This window comes from Bidens hawaiensis, unplaced genomic scaffold (genome assembly GCF_021521415.1).
Source record: "Bidens hawaiensis isolate Kalapana, Puna unplaced genomic scaffold, B.hawaiensis_p1.1 tig00045389_1, whole genome shotgun sequence".
NCBI classification, from domain to species: Eukaryota; Viridiplantae; Streptophyta; class Magnoliopsida; order Asterales; family Asteraceae; genus Bidens; species Bidens hawaiensis.
In genome coordinates, this window is record NW_027498072.1 from 4108 (window position 1) to 15279 (window position 11172).

Here is an 11172-nt window from a genome sequence, read left to right on the forward strand (position 1 = left end):
TACTGTTCCTTTTCCGCCGGCTATGTACTAATCCTTTTCCGCCGGCTGTGTACTGTTCCTTTTCCACCAACTGCAGGCTATGTACGTGCCACGATAAGGGTTGGTGAGTAGGCAGCGGCTGATAGTGACATTTTGTACTAGAGCGTGCTCCTCGTACTGTTGTCGATGAGCTGTCACCCTGTGATTGGTTCATGGGCTGCTCTGGTCAGATCTTGTCTATTTTGTCCATACCTTGGCAGGTATAGTACAAAAGACCTTCCAGAAGCGTACAGACTGGCTCATTTGGGCGGGAGTATTCCCGCCTTGCTCATTCCTTCAGGTGACACTGAATTATCGAGTTAGTGCCTTGTGCGTGTAGCCTTGCTATTAGTGCGGGTAGCCTTCCCTGATGGCTTGTATCCGCAGCTGCGGGAACAGGCGGGGTACTTCACCATTTGGAGGCTTTTCCTGCGGGAACAGCTGGCGTACTGCGCGTAAGGTCTTCATCTCTGAGCATGGTGGGTCCTGCGGGACCAGTTGGTCCTTGCGCAGACGTCCCTCTTCAAGGTGAGTCTTGCGGGTCCAACTGGGCTTTGCTGAGACCTACCTCTTCACGGTTCGAGCCTGTGACAAGACCCTCAACACCCAACCTGAGAAGCTCATTTGGAATCTCATGGTAAATAATAATTTACAAACATTATAAATATGTTTGCTAGCTGGAGTCATAATAGAGTAAAGTAATGTTACCCTTAAGATAAGATAATAAAAGTTAAAAATGTTATTTATCATATTACAAGTATATATATTATATAACTTATTATCAACCAGTTAGTAACTTTGGATTATTAAAAGTAATATGTCTGTATTAATTTTTCATAAACTTACACATCAAGGATTTTGTAAAATCATGTATATATGAAAAATAATTTAACTGTTGAAATAATATATATTTGATTGTATTATATAATTTTGACAATTTTAAAAATATCATAGCTTAATATCTGATATCTCATAAATAGTAGCAAAATTGAAATTTAATAATTGAAATAGTGACATTTGCTTGTTGACATCATGCATGACTCTTATTTTGATTCTGTGAACCTTTTAATTTCCAACTCGACAAATTTGTGGTCTAAAGATTTCCTTTTGATTTACTTTTAATCAATTATTTATGCATATGTGTGCGTACAAGCTTTTACCAATCAAAGTTATTTTCAAGGTGCTAGTTAATTTGATTATTTTGTATCACAATGCCTGTTCTATTTCTATATTTGCTTAGACTTTAGAAACACAAGTAGTTTCAAAAGAAAACGTACCTAAATATGCATTATATATTATACATAAAAAATAAAATATAAATGAGAATTTATAGCTGATCACATATAATAATATGATACACACAGGGTATGATGAACAACTGTTGGTTCCGAGTGAAGACCAACATGTGCAAACCTCACAAGGGCGAGATCGGGATCGTCTTCGAGCACCCAACTCAACCCGGAAACCAATCCGGTGGATGGATGGCTCGTGAAAAGCATCTCGAGATATCAACCGAAAAGGCAAACCCAACCCTCAAAAAGAGTGTTTCATCTCCATTCATGAACACTACTTCTTTAACCTTCACAATGTCCGAAGTCAAGAAACACAACTCAGCCGATTCTGCTTGGATCGTGGTCCACGGTCACATCTACGACTGCACCGGCTTCCTCAAGGACCACCCAGGTGGCAGTGACTCCATCCTCATCAACGCAGGAACTGACTGCACAGAAGAGTTTGATGCCATCCATTCGGACAAGGCTAAGAAGCTCTTAGAAGAGTACCGAATCGGTGAACTCATAACCATGGGCTATAGTTCAGATTCGGCTGCGTCATCACCGAACAACTCGGTCCATGGTGCCACTAATTATCTAAGCTCAAGCTTAGCCACTATTAAAGAAGTCGTGCCTACCAGAAGCGTAGCCTTAGTCCCACGTGAAAAGATCCCATGCAAACTTGTCTCAAAAACAACAGTTTCCCATGACGTTCGGTTATTCCGATTCGCCCTCCCGTCACCCGATCAGGTTCTTGGATTACCTATAGGGAAACATATCTTTTTATGTGCCACGGTTGATGACAAGTTGTGCATGCGAGCTTACACGCCAACCAGCACCATCGATGAGGTCGGATACTTTGATTTGCTAGTGAAAATTTACTTCAAAGGCGTGGAACCAAAGTTCCCAAATGGTGGGCTCATGTCACAACATCTTGAGTCATTGCCAATAGGTTCATCACTTGACATCAAAGGTCCACTAGGCCACATTGAGTAGATGGGTAAGGGGACATTTTCGGTGCATGGTAAACAAAAGTTTGCCACCAAGCTAGCCATGTTCGCGGGTGGGACGAGGATCACACCCATATATCAAGTGATGCAGGCGATATTAAAGGATCCAGAAGATGATACAAAGATGTATGTGGTGTATGCGAACCGAACCGAAGATGATATATTGTTGAGGGATGAGCTTGATGCATGGGCTGAGAAGTATCCAGATAGAGTGAAGGTATGGTATGTTGTGGCAAAGTCAATAAGGGAAGGGTGGAAGTACAGTGAAGGGTTTATTACTGAAAACATCATGAGAGAACATATTCCGGAGGTTTCTCAAGATATATTGGCATTGGCTTGTGGACCACCACCCATGATTCAGTTTGCTATAAACCCTAATTTGGAAAAGATGGGTTATGATATCAAGAATTCTTTGTTGGTGTTTTAGGCAGGTGTCAATTATGGTATTGTAATGAATTAAGGTGGTTTCAATTTTTATTTTATTTTGGAAATAAAGTCGTATGTACATACTACTAGTAATCATCTATCAATATGATCAATGTCGGAGCTTTTAATAGAAAACATTATAAAGTTAAGCTTGCTTTTATTCAATCAACAGCTAATTAAACACTTGAATTAAGCAAATGTATAGTTATTACTTTCTCCTAACGTACGGTGCAAATTAAAGTGCACTAAGTGTTTGGATATATAACGCCATCGACGAAACAAAGTTATTATTGGAGATTTGTCTACGAGGCAGGAAAAAATAGATATAGACATGCTCAGTACTATATATTAAAGATTTAAAAGAAGTGATCGAGTAAAAAAAACACGCCACGAAGCTCTTTGTTTGGTGAGAACTAGCTTATTGGAATTGGTGGTCTTGTAACTGCCATCACTAGAGGTATCCAAGGAAGTCATGAATGTTGGTCGGCATCCCAAAGGTGGTCTTCCTTTATCCGTGTGCAAGTGACAACCTTATGTGTGTTGGACCACAATTCTACACGTGTGCACACTATGTCAAATGGGTTTATATGCATACATGGTTTCTTATATTTTGAAGAGGTAAGTGCGCACATTTGGAAAAATATGGTCTACAAGAATAGGTGTTGGTTTCAGCATCCTCTGAAACGATGGTTGATAAATGATGAAATGTGTGGAATTGGAATTAAATTTGGCTGAAATGGGCTTATACAGTTATGTGTTTTAGAAAATGTTTACATTATTGGTATGGGTAGATTTCACTATGATCCTTTGTTTTTAAATCCTTAAAATGAAACCAAATACCTCGTATGTCACACGATTTTCACTATGGTCTTAGCATCTCTAAATGTAATTTATAAACTATATGAATTTATCTTAAAATATGTAATATAGTATAGATGGTAAGGCACATTCCTATATATCAATCTCATAAGATATATATACATAGGATTAGTATCATTTGAGAACTCTTAAATTATTTAAGAATTTGAAGAAACTCTTAATAACTAACGTTTTTTGTAAAAAATTTTGTAGGTTAATGTTATTTAAGTATAGTTTTATCACTTTTGACATCTATATTTACGATTACAATTATGAAAATTAGTTTTTTTTACACATATCTATGTTTTTTTTACACATATGTAAATTTTTATCACATAAATTTTACACATGTGTAACTTGTGATTTATATATGTAATCAATTTTTTTATAAATATGATAAAACAAGTCTCAAATAATGTTAATATATAAAAAAAAGTTAAAAAAATATTTGGTTTTTAAGAGTTCCTAAAAGTTCTTAACTTTTTTTGAGTTCTCAAATAAAACTAACCATATATATATATATATATATATAAAAAGTCAAGTTACAGCGAGAAGTGCGAGAAATTAATCTGCACCATTGATTATGTGTAATCAATGGATTAGAAAAGTTATGGCAAACTTGTAATTATTATGATATTAATCTACCAATATTTTAATTAAGAAGGGTAGTTTAGTATTTGTTTTATAGACTTTTTAAAGTAAAACTTAAGCAATTAATAACATTTATTTATTGTCATTACTAACTAATTGAAAGTTATATATGAATTTTTTAATTGATGTTATTAATCAAACTAAGGTTAAACAAATATAACTTTAATCAAATAATATAATATCTTCAATCATATTTCTTCAAATGCATTAACTATTATATAATGCCTACACAAATTTAATTATGTATTGCATATGCATGCATATTCATGTATAATGTACGTGGAATCACGAATGGGTATGTGAAAATTTTAAAATTATAGGCTATTAACATGATAAGTTATTTATTATATGTAAAAAAACAAAAAATATTTTGTCCCATGTATGGTTTATATATGTACTATTTAAGTGGTGTCACAAATGTGTGTGAAAATTTTACGAGTACAAGTTATTATCATTATACGTTATTTATTATATATTGTTTAATGTAATAAAAAAATTTATTTTGCATTGTGTAGGTTCATTTATGTATTGTGTAGGTTCGTATATGTACTGTGTATATGGTATTTCGAATTGTGTATGTGTATTTTTATTGTATGTAGGTTCATTTATGTACTGTGTAGGTTCGTATATGTATTATGTATCTAGTATTTCGAATTGTGTATGTGTAATTTTTATCGTGCGTAGATTCATTTATGTACTATGTAGGTTCATAATTGTGTAGGCTCATATATGTACTATGTAGGTGGTATTTCGAATGGTGTATGTGTAATTTTTATTATGTGTAGGTTCCTTTATGTACCGTGTAGGTTCATATACTTACTATGTAGATGGTATTTCGAATTTTGTATGTGTAATTTTGTTCATGTGTACGCTCATTTATGTAGTGTGTAAATATATCGGTGCTATTGAATTTAAGAACCACTATATGAATAAAGGTATGAATATTAAATTACGAGAATAAAAAAAATAATATTGATAAACAACAATATTGAATATGATAAAATAAAAAAAACAAGAATTACTTGTAATTTCTTCACACATTATGACCTACCAAATATGAAAAAATGTTCATTTTACTATAACACCCTTGTCATTAAATAAATAATGAAATAAAAGAAAAAAATGTGATTGGTTGGATTCATTTCTCGCACTTCTCGCAATAAAAACACTTCTGAAATGAACCAAATCCTATATATATATATATATATATATATATATATATATATATATAAAAAAAATTTAGAGCTCATTAACACCCAAATTGCTCTGTTAAGACCGAGTTTGACTTTGCGTTATCTAAGAAAACACACTAATTAATACATAACAAGCTCCATCGATGAATTGATCATCGATCACACACGTATATTTAACACTAGATGACTTGTTATAAGTTAACTTGACTTCGTGGAATCTAAGCAACTCACTAACACAAAACAAGGCTCATTATTGTATCGACCATCAGCAAGTTCCTTTAACATTCAAACTACTTGTTATGACCTAATGTGGCTTTGTGTAACCTGAAATACCTAACACATAATAAGGTCCATTATTGTAGATATCTTATACATGTGTCTTTAATAACAATTGACTTGTTGTAACATAATGTGATTTTGTGTGACCTAAAAGAACTCACAAACACATGACAATCAATATTAATATCAAAAAGAAAAAGAAAAAGGTACGAGGTATGTGATGTAGGAAGGGAACACAGGTGAAGATTTGATTCTATACTTCTATAGATCAAAAGTAGAGTATCTGAAATGTTAACAATATGGGTATTTTGGTATTTATAGAGTAAAAAAGTTACGGTTAAATATGTGATAAAAGAGTTGGTAGCTAGTATTATGAAAGAGAAAAAATAATTAAAAAAAAATTATAAATTTGTTATTCAATAAAATATAGATGGTGGATGTGATACATATGATTTTGAATTAAATTTTGAAATGAGGATAAGAAATCAGAATAAAAATACCTGGCTAAACGGGATTGAATACAAAAGTTTAATCTTTATAATGTTGATGTTGATAAATGACTAGTGTAAATTGATCTACTCATTGGAAACTCGGTTTTAGATAAGCCTATGCTTCACGGGAGGACTCAAGAGAACAAGTTTTTCAAGAAGACAAGCCTAAGTATTATCTTGATCACTTAATGGTTTCTTTGGAAAACAAGAAATGATACGATTTTCAACAAGTGAATAAAGGTGGAGATGGAGTTGCAGAGGAGATTAAGGCTGCGGCGTTCTTATTGATCACAAAATGAACGAAATTTAATTTTACATGGAATAATTGGTATAAATTTGAGGTGAATTTGTACGAGTTATGTGTTGTTTTCTTTGTAGCTTGCTAAGATAAATGTTTTGATTATCTAATAATATTCTGCTTTGTCGTTAAAAGAAATTTACTAAATGGTGTTTTAATTAGTATGGGTGGTGCTCCGGCGGCACACCCGCCGGATAAACAATCAATTTCCAATAACTCAACTGTTGTCCTTGAACTCGCCGGAACCATTCCCCACCAACAACCAATTACCTGTGCTCCCTCTCTCTCCCCTACACACAAACGTCTCACTCTCTCCTTTTTATTGTCCGGGTTTTAGAACCTGATTCTTGTACCCAAAAAGGAGAATTTGGCCGCCGGGGCGGGGGAGGGGGGTTGTTGTTGGCAGCGGCAGTTTACCTAGACTACCCGGAGTATGCTAGCCCCCCTACCCGTAGCTCACCCCTACTGCCCTTACAAAGCAATTTGACCAACGATCCTTCCAAGAATCCGAGTTGTGAAAACACCACTTTCCTAGAATCCAAGTTATTTGACCAAGCTGCACTTTCCAACTTGTGGGGGTCTGGTTCTTTGTTTCAGTTTTCTTTCTCATCCACCGGTCCCTGGTTGTTGTTGGGCTTAGAATGGTTACCTACCTAAGTTGGTGACACTGATAGTGATAGCTACCTAAGATAAACTTGGTTTGAAATTGAAAGTGCACATGCAGAAAACAACATATGATTATTTATTATTTATTTTAAAGTTCCAAGGCAAATAAAAACAATGGAAAATTTTTAAGGGCCGTATACTTATATTTTTGAATATTTCATTAGCATCTATGGTCACCAACAGTCGGTTTTAATGCATGGCTAATCTCAGCCACCCGTTATTACATGCATATAATAACTTTATAATCAAGCCTCTTTCTCAAGATGAAAATTATAATTTATGGATGGTTTTCATATCAGCAGCTTCATGGAGGCTTCCCTTTTCAACATGATCCCACCACTTGAACAAGAAATTATCCACAACTATCCTGAACCATGGAGACAGCTTCAGACCCTCCTCACCCGCGTCGGCTTTCTTCACTAGCTCCCTTAACTGCTCGCGGTTCACATACTTAACGTCTGCAACCTCATCTGGGTTCGGGTTCATGCTCACATCGCGTACAATAAATAGCAGGTAATCAACTGCAAAATTAACGCGCACACAGTTAGACCTCATGCGCTAAAAGAATATATTATGAGAAAATCACAGAGATAACCCTGTTTACTGATAAAGTTGGGAAAATGGAGTTTTGGCTTTATATTGTTTTAATATTTAATTAATTGAAAATGTGCCAAGTATGCCATTAGACTATCATACGGTGACCATTTATCACAACCAGTTGCAAGGTGGCACAAAAAGACAAAAACATTTTAATTAAAAAATTAGAAATTCTTTTTTGTCCACAACCGGTTGCAACCTCGGTTGTTCCCGCAACCTAAGTTTGCAACCAAACTTTTATATAACTTGGTTCTTTCATGAAAAATACAACTTTTAACCTTTTTTAAAAAAAAATGCAACGACACGGTTTTATTAATAAAGAAATATTGAACATTTTGATGTAAATTTTATAAAAAATGAAGCATTTTCATTTAATAAAATTTTGGTTTAGGTTGAATATTGGATTAGGTTGGGTTGTATAGGTGAAAGAGAGAGAAATTAGCTTTTTAATAAATTTTTTTATATTTATGCATATTAAAACGTAAAAGGCAAAAGCAATTTTTTTCAAAATTTATTAACTAGAGAATTTATAACATTATATGTACTTTTAAAACTTTTTTTTAGCGAAACAGGTTCAAAATACTATATGTATGATTTTTGTTTTGTTTTCAATACTGCAACTATTATGTTAAAACTTGAAGTTTAATTTAAACCAGCCATATGAGCAAGCCAATGAGCCAAGCCAGTTAATGATTAACGAGCGAGCCACAAGACGAGCCAACCGTGGTTCCAGCTCAGTTCGTTTACAAACGAGCTTTTTTCAAGCAAGACTTGAGCTTTTTGAACAGCCCAAGTACTGCCACTTGGGCAAGAGAGCCATGCTTATGCACCTCTTGGTGTAGAAGTCTTGTGAGCGCAAGAGTTGACTTTTTTATTTAAATTTACCAGGCACAAAAAACTTAATCTTGTTACACTGATACTTGGTGTCATTGTAACATGCATTATATTTTTTTTCTAGTCGAACTTACTATTTTGAAAAAAAAGAAGTCATGTGCCTATTTTCTTAAATTAGTGTCAAACAGGGTTGCTTTATTGATTTATATTTATGAATTAGTCAAACGAAACAGGCCAACCCATCACTTTGTTGAAACTGTTGGAATTTTATTAAAATTATAAAAGATGAACGGGCCAAACAGTTTTAAAAGTTGCCCAAAAATCTATTTTGTAAGAATATATTATCTTACGTTCGTGTTCGCCCCACTTTCCATCAGATGGTGCTTTGTAGAGAATGCGACCTAGGGGAATAAACTCATCAACTGGAAGTTCTTCTGAATGAATACCGAGTTCATCTAGAAGCTTCCTCTGTGCAGCATTTCTGACACCTATAAAAAATATACAAGATTAAAATTAATATTTTATATAAGCTGCAGATGTAGCAGATGATGCTGGTAAAGTAAGTGGGAAATAATATTTGTTACTATAAGACCAATCTTTTTAGATCAAAAATCATACTTACAAAGTCAGCTAAATACGTAAACCGATAACACTTCTTTTAAATCTTTAATAATACCCAAAAAATTATTTTATTTTGAATATAATTCGGTTTTCAATAAAATTTGTATCAAAACGTAGACAAAAGAAACGGAACACTGTATATCTATGTTTTTATTAAATATAAAATATGATTTGAGGAAAAGTGAAAACTATATTATATGCTAAATGCAATAGAAATAAAGGATAAAAAACTCAAAATTTTTAAGAATTGAGAAGATAGTCCATGATTTGAAACTATTATACACCATTTTTACAAAAATAAAAGCACTCACTTATACAAATACTTTTTCAAAAGCAAAAATTATTTTATTTTGAATATAATTCGGTTTTCAATAAAATTTGTATCAAAACGTAGACAAAAGAAACTGAACACTGTATATCTATGTTTTTATTAAATATAAAATATGATTTGAGGAAAAGTGAAAACTATATTATATGCTAAATGCAATAGAAATAAAGGATAAAAAACTCAAAATTTTTAAGAATTGAGAAGATAGTCCATGATTTGAAACTACTATACACCATTTTTACAAAAATAAAAGCACTCACTTATACAAATACTTTTTCAAAAGCACAATTTTTACCGATATTCGTTGCAGCTCTTCATTAAAGAGTTAAGTTAATAAAAGATTACAACATATGAATCAAGAAGTTGCCAGCTGCTTCTTTTCATTAAACTTAACAACTTTAAACACAATTTTCTCGTTCAATTCCTATAGGATTTTTCCAACAAATATGCATACCCTGTGAATCTACTCAACAAGACAAAAGTTTCTATATGCATATCACAGAATAGTGATAGGCGGATCTTACCTTATTCTTCAACTAAGTTAACACTTTAGAAAACTAAATCTAAAAATATCTTAAACTTAACACATGATAAACACCATACTTGATAAGACTAAAGTGCTTATATCATACCAAGGTAATTCTCCTCAATAAGCTCAGATTCACGATATAGTGGATGGCTGCAACAAGTGTTTGTCCATACCAAAGGGAACGTCACCTTTGCCGAGGATCTTTGCTGCAATTAGTGAAACCAATACTTATTAGGCATAAAACATGATGTTATTTCGTAGCATTAAATTTAAAAACAACACAAGATTTCACATACTTGAAGGAGTAACTCATGTTTTGAGTTAAACAAGAATACACTGAAAGCCCGGTGCAACAAATTCTCAGATTCAATCTTCTCCATCAAGTGGCCTGCAAATAATAACACATTATGAAGAAACAACTTATGCTAAGTACAAAAAATAAAACTTTTAGACGAATCTTTCACATAAGCCCGTTAATATAACAATTCGCCATTACCGTATTATGCATATCTGTTTTCACTGATACAAACATGACTAAAAACAGTCGAGCTCTATTCCTTAAAACATCTATAAACCACATAACACAGGGACCCGATCGATAACATCAATGAGACCTATTTAACGCCTAACAGAGTCCGAGTTCTCAACAATTGATAAAGCCCGGGTAATCAATAAAGCAAAAGACAACTTACAATTGTATTTTGTATCATGACCAACAACAACATCATTAGCATCAACCAATATGCACCTGCACAAACCCAATATTATCATCTATAAATTAAATCAGAGACACATAATAATAATAATAATAATAATAATAATAATAATAATAATAATAATAATAAGTAAAATATTAGGGGTAGATGAGAATGAATAAGAAAACTAACTCGTCTTCGAACATAAGACGCCGCTGGACAGCATCCATTTTGGAATCGGCATCAGCGCTTGACGTCACCGGAGAAGATGATGACGAGACGCCGGCGGTGAAAGGTAAGCGTGATTTGAAAGAGACGAACCGCGGTGGAGATGAAGTTGAAGATAATGGAAGCTTAGGGCTTAGAGAATGGAGAAATGAACATCTCGAGATTAAAGCTTTTGCCAT

The 11172-nt window shown here is 33.5% G+C and overlaps 1 protein-coding gene and 1 pseudogene across 2 annotated transcripts; one reads left to right on the forward strand and one right to left on the reverse strand.

The window, feature by feature from the left end:
• The first annotated feature begins 599 nt into the window (after window positions 1-599).
• On the forward strand, window positions 600-2726 carry LOC143595630 (nitrate reductase [NADH]-like; annotated as a pseudogene). The gene is made up of 2 exons (XR_013146555.1): window positions 600-655; window positions 1383-2726. The product of XR_013146555.1 is annotated as a nitrate reductase [NADH]-like (transcript).
• Window positions 2727-7312: 4586 nt separating this feature from the next.
• Window positions 7313-11172, reverse strand: LOC143595631 (isopentenyl-diphosphate Delta-isomerase I-like). Its single transcript, XM_077074603.1, has 6 exons — window positions 10958-11172; window positions 10763-10818; window positions 10367-10458; window positions 10174-10276; window positions 8943-9080; window positions 7313-7682 (listed from the first exon to the last, which is right to left on the reverse strand). Exons 1-6 carry the CDS (start codon window positions 11170-11172, stop codon window positions 7432-7434), a joined length of 855 nt encoding a protein of 284 aa, XP_076930718.1. The 3' UTR covers window positions 7313-7431.